General features: G+C 40.7%; 1 protein-coding gene and 2 non-coding genes across 12 annotated transcripts in view; all 3 read left to right on the top strand.

The window, feature by feature from the left end:
- Positions 1–14,864, top strand: part of CHD8 (chromodomain helicase DNA binding protein 8) — a 57,181-nt gene that overhangs the window by 41,073 nt on the left and 1,244 nt on the right. For 7 of the 10 annotated variants that reach the window (XM_028166025.2, XM_028166019.2, XM_028166018.2 and 4 more), the window contains 22 exons: positions 229–484; positions 1,067–1,277; positions 1,532–1,727; positions 2,468–2,635; positions 2,829–3,008; positions 3,164–3,274; positions 3,620–3,816; positions 4,074–4,273; positions 4,354–4,534; positions 4,623–4,712; positions 5,173–5,276; positions 6,423–6,552; positions 7,497–7,572; positions 8,036–8,090; positions 8,265–8,472; positions 8,891–9,099; positions 9,193–9,912; positions 10,127–10,278; positions 10,556–10,858; positions 11,699–11,812; positions 12,000–12,179; positions 12,577–12,693. In XM_028166025.2, the coding sequence (XP_028021826.1) occupies positions 229–484; positions 1,067–1,277; positions 1,532–1,727; positions 2,468–2,635; positions 2,829–3,008; positions 3,164–3,274; positions 3,620–3,816; positions 4,074–4,273; positions 4,354–4,534; positions 4,623–4,712; positions 5,173–5,276; positions 6,423–6,552; positions 7,497–7,572; positions 8,036–8,090; positions 8,265–8,472; positions 8,891–9,099; positions 9,193–9,912; positions 10,127–10,278; positions 10,556–10,858; positions 11,699–11,812; positions 12,000–12,179; positions 12,577–12,693 (4,158 nt within the window). The remainder of the gene's footprint in view (positions 1–228; positions 485–1,066; positions 1,278–1,531; positions 1,728–2,467; positions 2,636–2,828; positions 3,009–3,163; positions 3,275–3,619; positions 3,817–4,073; positions 4,274–4,353; positions 4,535–4,622; positions 4,713–5,172; positions 5,277–6,422; positions 6,553–7,496; positions 7,573–8,035; positions 8,091–8,264; positions 8,473–8,890; positions 9,100–9,192; positions 9,913–10,126; positions 10,279–10,555; positions 10,859–11,698; positions 11,813–11,999; positions 12,180–12,576; positions 12,694–14,864) is intronic. The other 3 variants (XM_007180513.2, XM_057544542.1, XM_028166022.2) reach the window with 3 other exon arrangements.
- On the top strand, positions 7,007–7,116 carry LOC114237772 (small nucleolar RNA U6-53/MBII-28). The gene has a single exon (XR_003623283.1). It is a non-coding gene; the product is annotated as a small nucleolar RNA U6-53/MBII-28 (small nucleolar RNA).
- LOC114237773 (small nucleolar RNA U6-53/MBII-28) lies at positions 11,395–11,504 on the top strand. Its single transcript, XR_003623284.1, has one exon. It is a non-coding gene; the product is annotated as a small nucleolar RNA U6-53/MBII-28 (small nucleolar RNA).

The following is a 14,864-nucleotide window of genomic DNA, read 5'->3' as shown; positions in this document are numbered from 1 at the left end:
GACAAAAAGGGTAAAGTTTGTACTAGGCAGATATCTACTGTCATAGATATCACGGGCTGTTCTGAACTCCTTGTATGTACCCTTGTGCCTACATCATTTGTGGCATTGTCCAAAATCTACTTTTCTCAGATACTGGAAAACTCTCATTGTATTTCTCCATGTTTCCACCTAATGTGAGAATGTTTGTCCTCATGTTAGTGATTTCTTTTTTCTCTGTATTGGGCACAGGTTCAAAAGCTACAGGCCATTCTCAAGCCAATGATGCTGAGAAGACTCAAAGAGGATGTTGAAAAAAACCTGGCACCTAAGCAGGAAACCATTATTGAAGTAGAGCTGACCAACATTCAGAAGAAATACTATCGGGCTATTTTGGAGAAGAATTTCTCCTTTCTTTCCAAAGGGGCAGGTCATACTAACATGCCTAATCTACTCAATACAATGATGGAGTTGCGCAAATGCTGCAACCACCCATATCTCATCAATGGTGAGGGAATTCCTGGAAAATACCTACATTTCTGTGTTAACCTTGTTTACTTTCTAAGTGATATTCCTCAAGAACAATGGATGCATTGACTGATCCATCCTAATTTGGAAATAGAGAAGATTTCTCCTTTTAAAACAATTCTCATGTGGAACTTCTTCCTATAGTTCTTTCTACCCCTTTGATCCTGCATAATCTCCAAAGTTAAAAAGGATTTGCTGTTTAGAATTTCATGAATAAGAACTCAAGTCATTCTGTTCTGTCTTCACTGGTACTCCATTTTGCTGTTTGTGGTTTGGATGCCAGTAGGGTGGTAATAGTGCTTTGCATGTACTGTTCTGGTCCTTGTCCACATACTTACATATATTTTACCCAGTTCTTAAGCCTGACTTACATGGAGTATTTTGTATGAATAAAATTGAGCATGATTTAGGATTTTGGGGGTGCTGAAATTCTGTGTGTGAGAAATACTGACATCAAGTCAGATTACTTTTTTTTCTTTGCTTCCTTGTCTCAGTTAAATAAACTGCAGCCTTAGTATGTTTCTCTGGATCTCACCATCAGGTTTGATTTTTCTTTTGGCAGGTGCAGAAGAAAAAATCCTAACAGAATTTCGAGAAGCTTGCCATATCATACCTCATGACTTCCACTTGCAGGCAATGGTTCGTTCAGCTGGCAAATTGGTTCTTATTGACAAGTTACTTCCGAAACTTAAAGCTGGTGGCCATAAGGTTCTGATCTTCTCCCAGATGGTACGCTGCCTAGATATCCTAGAGGATTATCTAATCCAGAGGAGGTAAGAAAAGAGTCATTCTTCTCCTTGTGTTTACTATATACTCATAAAGCTGCAAAGAGTAGGAGGGGCCTGGGTTTAATTAAAGTTGACCAGGACTGGGATAAGAGATGTGTTTAAGACTCTCACTGTCCACTTTCTGATAAAGTTTTTGGTGAACTAGAGATATAGAGGTACTGATACTAATCCCAGTCTGCTTTTTTGTTCTCTTTTTCTGCTTAGCCGATTAAACTTTCCTTCCTGTGATTCCCATACAGGTACTTGTATGAGCGTATCGATGGGCGAGTTAGAGGCAACCTTCGGCAGGCTGCTATTGACCGCTTCAGCAAGCCTGACTCAGACCGCTTTGTCTTTTTGCTATGCACCCGGGCTGGTGGACTTGGAATTAATCTCACAGCTGCTGATACTTGCATCATCTTTGATTCAGATTGGAATCCACAAAATGACCTGCAGGTAAAGGAAATCATTGTCTTAGGGACTAATCACCTAACCTGGGAGGTTTTGCAACAGGATCAGGATCTCTTAGAAACTCTTGTCTTTTAGAGAGTATAGAATTGTTAGGTTAGTTAGGTTACCATACTTGTTCTGTAAAGGACCAGATAGTAAATATTTTAGGCATTGTAAATCAGACAGCCTCTGTTGTAACTACTCACCTCTGCTCTTGTACCACAAAAGCAGCTATAGACAATATGTAAATAAATGGGTAGAGCTGTGTTTCAGCAAAAACTTTATTTACAGAAACAGGTGACTAGGATTTGCTGACCCCTGGTCTAGATGATGGGGCAATAATTTCATCTTGAAGTTGACTTTTGATTTTGAGTTGATCTCATGGCTGCTTTATAGATGGAAATTGGTATTTTGACTCCTCCCCCCACCCCCTCTAATGTTACGTTTTTTGTTTTTTAAAATTAATTAATTTGTTTTATTTATTTGGCTGCATCAGGTCTTAGTTGCGGCACACGGGATCTTAGTTGCAGCATGCGGGATCTTTGTTGAGGCGTGTGGGCTTCTCTCTAGTTGTGGCGCACGGGCTCCAGAGCGCATGGGCTTAGTTGCACTGTGGCATGTGGGATCTTAGTTCCCCAACCAGGGGTCGGACCCGCGTCCCCTGCATTGCAAGGGGGATTCTTAACCACTGGACCACCAGGGAAGTCCCTCTAATGTTATGTTATCTTTGCCCTTCCTTCCACCAGGCCCAAGCACGGTGTCATCGAATTGGGCAGAGCAAAGCTGTGAAGGTGTACCGTCTCATCACTCGTAATTCTTATGAGAGGGAGATGTTTGATAAGGCTAGCCTCAAGTTGGGATTGGATAAAGCTGTGCTTCAGTCCATGAGTGGTCGGGATGGCAACATTACTGGAGTGAGTCTTCTTAATATCTAGCTATACTTGTAACAGGTCATAGTGATGGAGGGAGACAAAAGCTATTTTTGCATAGGAACCTGACCTCTCATTTGGGTTCTCAATTATTGTTTCTTAAAATATAATAAAATGTCACGATATGGTTAGATAATATTCTCATGTAGTTTTTTCACCTTTCTATTGGATTTTGTAGATCCAGCAGTTCTCCAAGAAGGAGATTGAAGATCTCTTACGGAAAGGAGCATATGCAGCCATAATGGAGGAAGATGATGAGGGCTCCAAGTTTTGTGAAGAGGACATTGACCAGATCTTGTTAAGACGAACCACTACCATCACCATTGAATCTGAAGGAAAGGGTTCTACGTTTGCCAAGGTATGTTCTGTCGGTGCCAGCGGCTGAAGAAGCAGAGAGAGACAGGACTCTCTAGAATTGAATGTATTTTTTAAATGTAGTTTTTAAATGTACTGGTTTCCCATTGCTCAAAAAAGTGGTATAGTCAACTTTACTGTTTCTTTGTTCCTCACTAGGCAAGCTTTGTGGCTTCTGAAAATAGGACTGATATTTCTCTGGATGACCCCAACTTTTGGCAAAAGTGGGCCAAAAAGGCTGACCTGGACATGGATCTACTCAATAGCAAGGTGAGCTTCCTTCTCCTTTAGGGAGGAAGTATTGCAGAAAACACGTTACTTTCTGGAGTCTTTATAGCTGCTCTCATTCTTCAGTGCTGACCTTGGCTTATAATGGTATATACAAGGGCCATTATAAAAACTTTCTACACAGGAGGCCCCAGAAAACTACTTAGATAACTACCACTTAATTTTGCTTCCTGAGTACCCGTAGATTATTTTGCATGTCCAAAAAAGAATCTCTCTTTGAGTATCTACAAATGTTACATCCAAGGCTGTTTCAATCTGATTGTCTTTAATTCCTTTCCCATGATCATATCGTGAAGAGAGTTACTTCTCCTTTTGTTCTCTGCATAGAATAACTTGGTGATTGACACACCTAGAGTACGGAAACAGACCCGCCACTTCAGCACTCTGAAAGATGATGACCTAGTGGAATTCTCTGACTTGGAAAGTGAAGATGATGAGCGGCCACGCTCTCGCCGGCATGACCGTCATCATACCTATGGGCGCACTGACTGCTTTCGGGTGGAAAAGCACCTCCTGGTATATGGGTAAGAACCCACCTTGCCATCAGAGGTAGTGCTTCTCCATCCTGATAGACACCTAGTTTGCTTTTCAAATTGGAAGCTATGGTCAAAGAGGGGATAATGGGAAAAACTTTATTCTGTTACCATTACCATGTTTTTCCAAGATCTTTTTGTCTCCCACCTTTTGGGAAATGTGATTCTGAGGGACTGGGGAATATCATTGAATTAGAGTCCCCAGGAAAATATCAATATAATTTCTTTTTTTGGTTTTTTTTTTTTAGCTGGGGACGGTGGCGAGATATTCTGTCTCATGGACGCTTCAAGCGACGGATGACTGAAAGAGATGTGGAAACAATTTGCCGGGCCATCCTTGTGTACTGTCTTTTACACTATCGTGGGGACGAAAATATCAAAGGCTTCATCTGGGACTTGATTAGCCCTGCTGAAAATGGCAAGACAAAAGAATTGCAGAATCATTCAGGTGATTATCAAGTCTTTGCTTTTCATCTTTTTATAGGTTACCTAATCCTCTTCAGGTCCAAGGGTTTTTCTCAATCCAAGTCTTCGATGTATCCCCTTTCCCAGGTCTGTCTATCCCTGTGCCCCGTGGACGCAAGGGGAAAAAAGTAAAGTCACAAAGCACTTTTGATATCCATAAGGCAGATTGGATCCGGAAATATAACCCTGATACCCTGTTCCAAGATGAGAGTTACAAGAAGCACTTGAAACATCAGTGTAACAAGTAAGAATGGAATTTAACATACTAAAGCATTTTCCACCTCAAGCTTTCTACACTACTATTGAGCCAGTTCTTTCTCTGTCCCTTCTAGGGTCCTGTTGCGGGTACGAATGCTATACTATCTGAGACAGGAGGTTATTGGAGACCAGGCAGAGAAGGTGTTAGGCGGTGCTATTGCCAGGTAAAGTTATGCTATGTTTTTCTTTATGCCGTGCCTTATTCCAGAAAAGATTGGTGTACTTATTTCATTCTAAACTATCTTTGGGATACCTGATAATTAAGATCTGTATATCAGGTCTTCAGTCCTGTACAGTCGGCCTTTTGTATCCGTGGGTTTTGCATCCTTTTGATCCACGGTTAGTTGGATCCATGGATATGAAGGGCCAACTGTATTCATTGTACGACACCATTTTATATAAGGGCCCTGAACATCCATGGATTTTGGTATCTGGGGGGACTCCTGGAACCAATCCTCTGTGGATACTGAGGGACAGCTGTTCCTGATACCAGTGGAAGGAAATAGGCAAATGTATGATCATTTAAATTAACAGATAAAAGAAGATACCTGTAATAATCTTCCCAAGGATTGTCTGCTTTAATTTCCTGCATTGCTATGCTGACTCTGCCTCTTATACCTTTAGTGAGATTGACATATGGTTCCCAGTAGTGGATCAGCTGGAGGTTCCAACAACATGGTGGGACAGTGAGGCTGATAAGTCCCTGCTCATTGGAGTCTTTAAGCATGGTAGGTATCTGCTCTTAGTCTGTTCTTTTCCCATTGTAGATTTATGTCCACAGATGGGATATTTAGCAAAAGGCTCATGACCAATAATTATGTTTGAATGGGAAACTAGTCCTTAAATATCCAGAGCCATTAGTTCCTATGAATAAATGTTTAAGAACGACCGGATGGATAGTTAAATCCCAAGGTAGGGAGTCTCCCATTTGTTCTCTAATCACTGTTACCAATCTGTATGTAGTGGTATCTAAGTTAAGCTTCCACAATCCGGGGAAATAATGCATGTCCACTCTTGTTAATAATAACCATGTTTAATTTGTATGACTTTCCTGTGGCTTGCTGAAAGTGTTCTTCTTGTATAACATCTTATTTGTCTAAATATTCAGCGGTCACTCTCACGTAGATGTGAACAACCATGCTTGAGTGAAACAAAAATAGAGTATAAAAAGGGAGAAAACTCCCTTTTCAGTCTTGCCTAATAACAAATTCCAGGCATTAAATGCAGTAAGTGCTAACTTCCAGCCTAGTGACTTAGTGAATTGGAATATCATTTCTTTTTTAATATACTTTCACGTTTACTTCTATAAAATAAAAGTAGTGGCACTTAATTCACGTTTTTGACATGTTTAACTGGATAGGAAAAACTGAGCATTTGTAGTCTTAGATTTACTTGTAAGACACAGAGGCTTTAGAAGAGTCCAAACATCCTGAAGTGTGTTCATCATTCATCAAACATTCAGAGTGCCTGTTTGTTTGCAGGTGCAGATCTCTTATCCTTTATTTGAAAATGTGTGACCTAGTTCTAAATCATTTAAACTTTTAAAATTTCCTCACTTATGTATTGATACTACGAATGACGATAAAATATTACTCATTAAATGGTTAAGTAAATCTATCACCATTCTCTATAAACACCGATTAAATTCCTGTTTTCAGTAACTAGTGATAAAACTCTTTGTGACTCTAAATTGCTGTAGAAATGTTAAATATCGTACTATAACCCAACAGCTATCCAAGTTAAAATTTTCACTATATTTTGCATTATGATACCAAAGTAGCCCACATTGTTATTCCAGCAGCATATGAAGCTCACTTACATAAAGGCAAAGTGAATCTCTGATTTTCTTCAAATTATGGCTCTTTTTCTTCTAGGCTATGAAAAATATAATACTATGAGGGCAGACCCAGCCTTGTGCTTCCTGGAAAAGGCTGGCCGACCAGATGACAAAGCCATTGCAGCAGAACATCGAGTGTTGGATAATTTTTCTGACATAGTGGAAGGGTAAGCATTAGTGTTTAGTTCTCTTAAAGCTCGGTGTCCACCCTATGAAGGGTATTTGTTGCTTGTACTAAGGATAACATAACTCTAGCCTTGACTGAACCCATTCGGATTCTTAATGGTGGTTATAGTCATGAACGATAAATTCTTAACAAACAGTGAGACCAGCAGAAAGGTCTCCATAAACTGGCCTAAAACCATACATTGCAGTATGATGCAACTAAGGGTGAAAATTAATGTTATTCTCAAATGGCTTATTTGACGTTCTGTTCAGTTTTCTTTGCAACGCTTTTCTGTAGAGCCGTAGTAGCTGAGAGGATAACTGGTTCTCTTGAAAGATAGTAGTCATGTAGCAATCCCATGCCACTTATATGACAGAGCCTCAGGAAATTTTAGCCCTGGTTTATCTCCCAGTGGCGGCTGACACATAAAGGTGTTTCCTCTGCCTGGATACATGCCTCGATGATGAGTTGCCATGCTAATACTGAGCCACCAGGTAGGGCATTGTTGCCCTGGTTTGGGTGCCAATGAGTTTAACGAAACTTCTCACGTGGAGACCTGAGGGGCATGTGAAATAGTTGGCTTAGTTCATGAATACCCTCCCAGTCCTTTGTGATTGAGAGATTTCTCTTTGATGATCACAACCTCAGTTTGCCTAGTATAGGACCCTCAAAGGAAATTGGATTGTTTATTTATTGCAAATCATTTATTATATCATCCTTCTGCTCAACAGAGCGAAGTATCAATAGTAAAAATAAACAAGCAAGCATAGACCATTCAAATGAAGTAATAAAAGTAAATACTAGTTGGGAAGGAGGGGGAAAATGGGTTAAACAATAAAAAGAGCTAGTAAGAGAAAGGAAATGTGCTGGTCAAAGTGCTTCTTTTAAAGTCAAACAATTTAGAACTGAACTTTGTCATTTTCTCATGCCTCTGGATGATTTTAGGGTTGACTTTGATAAAGATTGTGAAGATCCTGAATATAAACCACTCCAGGGTCCCCCAAAGGACCAAGATGATGAGGTGAGGAATTCTCATTTGAGTCCAGCTTTTCTCTATTACTAAATAGTATTCTCCTATTCCCTGAATCATGAAGTATATTGATTAATTTATAATACAAAATGGAAAGTACCATTTGAGAATATAAAGTATTAATGGAAAGGATTTTTAACACCAGCTGGGGGAGATCAGGTATGGCTTTGTGGAGGAGGTGGGACCCAAGCTGGACAATGACACATATTATTTGACTACTTAATTCCTGAGTCCCACTGTCTTCAAGCCTTTGATAAGAACTGACTTTTCAGGTTTTATTTTCATATTCTTTTAGTTGGTTGCTTCCAATTTTCTGTGAGGGTTCCTTTCATTAGAAACTTTTCTGGTTACCTTGGTGCCATAGAAGGACACACAGGAGAAAGTGATTTCAGAGTGCCAGTTTGACCCCCTTTTCCTCCCCTCTCCATCCTGCGGGGTGGATCTCCTTCTCTAGGGTGATCCCTTGATGATGATGGATGAGGAGATCTCCGTTATAGATGGAGATGAAGGTAAACTTCTAAGTCAACTAATACAATTTTGTGTGGGGTGGTGGGGTTGGGGGACTGACTGAATTCTGTCCTTTCCTGGGATACCAGAGAGCTTTGCCTTTGGATGGGTTGAAATACCAGTTATCTCTACTACCTTTCCTGTACTTCCTGTTTATTCTACTTTGCTGCCCACAGCCCAGGTGACCCAACAGCCAGGCCATCTATTCTGGCCTCCAGGCTCTGCTTTGACAGCTAGGCTTCGGCGCCTAGTAACGGCCTATCAGCGCAGCTACAAGAGAGAACAGATGAAGATAGAGGCTGCAGAACGTGGGGATCGGAGAAGGCGGCGTTGTGAGGCAGCCTTCAAGCTAAAAGAAATTGCACGGCGGGAGAAACAGCAACGGTAAAATATGGCTGGGAATTTGAACTGAGCTGTAAGCTTATCTTCAGCTATGGGCCCTATATTGAAAAGCATCTTAGGAAGGATTATTTGGAATTCCCTAAGAGGGACCATCTTTTTTGTCTTTGTCACACCTCTACGACATAAAACCACACTTAATCATAACTCCCAGGAAGATCTCATATGTAGGCATCCTCACTGAGTTGTTTGTTTGCATCATTTTCCCCCGTAGCTTGCTAATTCTTAAATTCTTACATGTTACAGAGTACCTCTTCCTACCTCTTCTGCTGTCTTCTGGGGCTTTTTTTTTTTTTTTGCCCCAACTTTCATTTTTTGTGCGTTCAGATATTCTAAGCCATACTAAGAAGTAACCATTCCCTGTGTTCTGATCACTGTTGCCTGATTCCTCTTCCCTTTGTAGATGGACAAGGCGTGAACAAACTGATTTCTATCGAGTAGTTTCTACCTTTGGTGTGGAGTATGACCCCGATACCATGCAGTTCCATTGGGATAGATTCCGCACTTTTGCCCGACTGGACAAAAAAACAGATGAAAGCCTTACCAAGTATTTCCATGGCTTTGTGGCCATGTGCCGCCAAGTGTGCCGCCTTCCCCCAGCAGCTGGAGACGGTAAGCAAGACTGAAGCGTCTTGGGTGAGTGGGGATGGATTGTGACAGAACCAACTCTTGGTTCATTTCTTCTTCCACCCTTATCTCTTGCAGAACCCCCAGACCCTAATCTGTTCATTGAGCCCATCACTGAGGAAAGGGCCTCACGGACTCTCTACCGTATTGAATTGCTTCGGCGCTTACGGGAACAAGTTTTATGCCACCCTCTTTTGGAAGATCGGCTGGCATTATGTCAGCCTCCAGGTCCTGAATTGCCCAAATGGTGGGAGCCCGTTCGGCATGATGGAGAGCTTCTGCGAGGGGCAGCCCGCCATGGGGTGAGCCAAACAGACTGCAACATCATGCAGGACCCAGACTTCTCTTTTCTGGCTGCCCGTATGAATTATATGCAGAACCATCAGGCAGGAGCACCAGCTCCATCCCTATCACGCTGCTCTACTCCACTGCTACACCAGCAGTATACCTCGCGCACTGCCTCACCACTGCCCCTGCGCCCAGATGCTCCTGTTGAAAAGCCACCTGAGGAGACAGCTGCCCAGGTCCCCAGTCTGGAGAGTCTGACTTTAAAGCTAGAGCATGAGGTGGTGGCCAGGAGCCGACCAACCCCACAAGACTATGAGATGCGAGTAGCCCCCTCTGATACTACCCCTCTGGTTTCCCGGAGTGTTCCACCAGTCAAACTGGAGGATGAGGATGATTCAGACTCTGAGCTGGACTTGAGCAAGCTGTCACCATCATCCTCTTCTTCCTCATCCTCATCCAGCTCCAGCTCCAGCACTGATGAGAGTGAGGACGAGAAGGAAGAGAAGCTAAGTGAGTGCATGTGACAGGCTGTTGGCCCTCTTCCCTGTTCCCCCCCTGCTCTTTCCCTTCTTTTCTAAATGCATCCTCTGAGATTCAGATTTTGATTTGATAGAATATCGAAGGAGATCTGTTATTCTTAGGGCCTTCATTTAAAGCCCATGTAATACATTCCTATATAACTTTATTCTTCCACCTTTGCTCACACATTCTGTATGCTCTCTAGCTGCTGACCAGTCCCGCTCAAAGCTCTATGATGAAGAAAGTCTCCTGTCCCTCCCTATGTCCCAAGATGGATTCGCAAATGAAGATGGAGAACAAATGACCCCTGAGCTGCTGCTGCTACAAGAAAGACAAAGAGCTTCTGAGTGGCCCAAGGTAACAGCCTCATTCCTGGACATGTCGAGTCTAAAACTACAGTGTGACATATACAGAGAACAAGGAATAATAGATGGTTCTGGGTTTCTTTGATTGTGTTAGTGCTATGTGTTTTTTTCATGAAATTCTTCCCAGTTGACTTTGAGATCTGATACTCTTACCTCCCTCCAGTCTGACTTATGATTTTTAATTATCCTGATAATGATGGAACTATTTTTTGTCACACGATCACATAGCTAGTACTCAGGCCCTAACTGATTTCTTTTTCCCCACTCAGGATCGTGTCCTGATAAACCGTATTGACCTCGTCTGCCAGGCCGTACTCTCAGGGAAGTGGCCTTCTAGCCGCCGGAGCCAAGAAATGGTAACAGGAGGAATTTTGGGGCCAGGCAACCACTTGCTAGACAGTCCCTCATTGACTCCAGGAGAATATGGTGACTCTCCGGTCCCCACACCACGAAGTAGCAGCGCAGCTTCCATGGCAGAGGAGGAAGTGTCCGCAGTCACCACAGCGGCAGCTCAGTTCACCAAACTTCGCCGAGGCATGGATGAGAAGGAGTTTACAGTTCAGATCAAAGATGTAAGCTGAGCATCTAGGCATTGGGAAGTGAGGAAGGAGTCTGTAATTCTTGCTGACTAGCTGTCCGAACATAATACTAAGCTCGTTTGGTCCACTGACTTTAAAAATGAGAGGAGAAGAAAAAAGTTAGCGCTCACAAAGATCCATTTAGGAAAAGTCACTGCACTAAAGGAAGGGATCTTATCTTGACTTGTATCTCCTGAGGACTAGATTAAAAGAAACCGTATCTTTAAAAGAAATTTAATTGACACAAGGGTTCTTTTGAGTGGCTCATTTCTGGAGCCTAGAAACCTAGTTTTTAAAAATTGAAATCAAACTGTGGAAAAGCTATTAAAGTGATGCCCAAGTATTATGGGCCTTATTAAGTTAAAAATAAAAAGGAATCATTCCTACTGAAATTAAATCAGTATTGTTTTATGGATGGAAAATTTTATTTTTCCTGATGCTCTTCCCTAATGAACCCTAGCAGCTGGTCATTAAGCACTCAATAAGAAAATTTTTTGAAATTAGTATGTGACAGAAATATCAGGATTTTGCCCCTGTGATGAGTTGCCATGCTAATACTGAGACACCAGGTAGGGGATCTTTTCCCTGCATTGGGTGTTGTTGAGATAAATTCTACTTCTCTTAAATCTACCTGAGGGGCACTAGGTCAAGAAATGAAATCTAAGGAAAAAATATATGTCTTCTTGTATTTCTAATTTCTACCCATTAGTCAATGGCCTTTCTTCTCACCAGCATTGAACCAGAGGATGACCCTTACCCTAAGTCCCCCTAAACTTGATTTTTATTTTAAAAACATGCCATATGATGTCTTGGGTGGGTGGGTTGTCTTCCTAGGAGGAAGGATTGAAGTTAACATTCCAGAAGCACAAGTTGATGGCTAATGGAGTAATGGGAGATGGACATCCTCTTTTTCATAAGAAGAAAGGGAACAGAAAGAAGCTAGTTGAGGTAAGTGATAGAGAAAGTCTTTAATATGATGATTAGATAAAATATTTTTGTTCCCAGTAATTGATGAAGGCAGTTGGGATTGAGGGAGTAGAAGATATTATTTTATGCCTACCATTGGCTCTGCTCCCCCTCCCTCCCTACCCAAAAGAAGAGTATGTGCTCATGGGGGTGGATTCTGGGTTTGCAGCTGGAGGTGGAGTGCATGGAAGAGCCTAATCACCTTGATGTGGACCTGGAGACCCGGATCCCTGTCATCAATAAGGTGGATGGGACTTTGCTGGTGGGTGAGGATGCCCCTCGCCGGGCTGAACTGGAGATGTGGTTACAGGGTCATCCAGAGTTCGCTGTCGATCCCCGATTTCTAGCGGTGAGTGGCAGTTCCATGCAGCAAGATTTAAAGTCATTCCCTTGGTATTTAAGCTGTGTGAGAGGGAGGAAGCATGCCATATATTATGTCATTGTTTCTCCATCGGCAAAATAAGAGTAATTATACTTAGTCTTCCTACTTCACAGGGTTGTGAGGATCAAAATAATGTTACAGTACTTGTTAAACTAAATGCTAGGTAAATATTTACCATTGAACTATTACATAATGACCTAATTTTTTTGGAGAAGTCTGCTTCATGGCAGTTTTCCAGTAGGACTAATCCTTAATTTATCCACACAATAAGCATTTATGGTCAAAGTAGACACTAGTACCTTAATGATTACTCCAGAGAAGATTTTTTTATTCCTTTAGGATAACTGCAGCTTTTCTATTGCAGTATATGGAGGATCGCAGAAAACAGAAGTGGCAGAGATGTAAAAAAAATAATAAGGCAGAATTGAACTGTTTGGGAATGGAACCAGTACAGACAGCTAACTCTAGGAATGGAAAAAGGGTGAGTGAGACTTGAGGTATTACCACTCTGTTCCCACACTAGATATAACTAGAGAAATTATTTAATGTTACTTATCTCTTTTCCAGCGTATGTTTGAGAAAATTTATCTTCGGTTCACAAAGAAAGAAACCATAGTATTTTTATTGGTATTTTTACAGTCCTGTGGCATCGTCATCTCTAGAAGAGCATAAAATTCTAAAAGCTAACTTTAGCACTTTAAGCATATTAAAATGTAAGAATTAGTAAGATGTGTTAGAAAATTCAAGGCCTTATCCTGCTGTTCTACTGACTAGGGGATTTTAGGCAGATCCTTTAACTTTTTCAATTTGCATATCCTGAAAAGTTGAGGGTTTTGGAGTAGATAATCTCTTAAAAGTTTTATGATTCTATATATTTTAGAAGTGATTTGGGGAATTCCCTGGCAGTGCAGTGGTTAGGACTCTGCGCTTTCACTGCTGAGGGCCCGGGTTCAATCCCTGGTTGGGGAACCTGCAAGCCATGCAATGCAGCCAGAAAAAAAAGAAGTGATTTGGGACCTACTAAAGAAAACAGTCATGGGGTTTCCCAACATAGAAGAGGTTGGGAACCACTAATAATATGCCAGTAATGGAAAAAGACAGGAAATCATGTTTTCTAGTTTATAATAACAATTTTGGTCATGAGTTAATTCCATTATTTTCAGATGTACTTATACTTTTATCATGGTTATAGATTTGGTGGATTAAGAACCCATAATCCTTTCCATCAAAATATAACTGCAAAAGTTTCTCTTGGCTCTGTTTGCCTTACTTTGGACAATAGTCATATTGTTTAAACATAAACATATATAAATCATGGTTTGGTTTGGTAAGCATTTAAAATGGACTAGCACTTTGTCTACTCACTTTATCTAATCATTCCCATTTGATCTTTTATATACATCTTCATATGTATGTGATATATACATAAAACCACATGGTTTATCTTTTAACAAAATTAATTTCCAAATGAAAAATATCTGTCTTTTGCATTTAACAAATTCTGAGAAGAACATTATTTTGCACATAATGTATATTTATTTGTGAGGTGAATTTATAAGGCTTATTTATTATTTTTATATTGGTGAAAGTGGTTTCATATAAATATTGTTACCATGGAAGAGTGTTTTAATTTTCCCTCTTAGCCTCCATGGAACCAAGGGTGTAATACGCAGAATGGTTGATATGGGAGGCTGATGGCGAGGAGGCTGATACCTTCTCTGTCTTGAATTTAGCATTATAGAGCAGCCTGTAAGGAAGGCTTTTCCTCCAGGATTACCTATTTTTACCTCAAGTACTTTTGCACTTCTTATTTTTTTTTTTTAAACATCTTTATTGGAGTATAATTGCTTTACAATGGCGTGTTACTTTCTGTTTTATAACAAAGTGAATCAGTTATACATATACATATATTCCCATATCTCTTCCCTCTTGCATCTCCCTCCCTGCACTTCTTTATAGTCAGTTGATAACTCTAAGAAAAAAGATCATAGGAAATCACAGAAAATTATAATGTGATTAGTACAGAATTCTTACTGCAGAATTGATGGCGTATCTAGCACTATATCATTACCGGACCCTACAGTGATTTGGTGCTGTTATAGTGACATTTTAAAGCCTAAACAAATAGAGTTTTGAGATGTTTGTTTTCTCCAGGTCAGAAAGGTCAGGCTTAGATTGGGCAAGTCCAGAGACACAGGTACTAATTGTCTGAGTTTATTGCCAGTTTACCCAGTACTGTACTTAGGTCTAGCAAAGTAATAAGTTCCAGCTTCAGAGAACTTAAACAAAATTTATAGTGAGACCATCTAGATGAAGCAATTTAAAATTCAGCAGATATGTAAGTTTTTTTATCAATGTGGAAAAAAACGTACTTTAGTATATTTGGTAAGGGGCTATCCCATAATCTTTTTTGGTGTTCCAGACATCCAGAATCTTAATCTGGTCTATCTTGAGTTTACCCCACTCTGACACAATAATGAAGGATAGTATTGTAAATGTCAATATTGTCGTGCTGTACTTCACATGGTAAGATCATGTGAACAGCCTGCCATCAGTAAAGCATACTGTGCAAGTACTGATTCATTCACTGTTGTACTCAGGCCGCTTATTTACAAAGGTGAGTAATTTTGAAATGGTTGGCTGGAGTAAAGG

The sequence above is a fragment of the Balaenoptera acutorostrata genome, chromosome 3 (genome assembly GCF_949987535.1).
Source record: "Balaenoptera acutorostrata chromosome 3, mBalAcu1.1, whole genome shotgun sequence".
NCBI lineage: Eukaryota > Metazoa > Chordata > Mammalia > Artiodactyla > Balaenopteridae > Balaenoptera > Balaenoptera acutorostrata.
The sequence above is the reverse complement of the archived record's forward strand: the minus strand, read 5'-3'. Positions and strand labels throughout refer to the sequence as shown.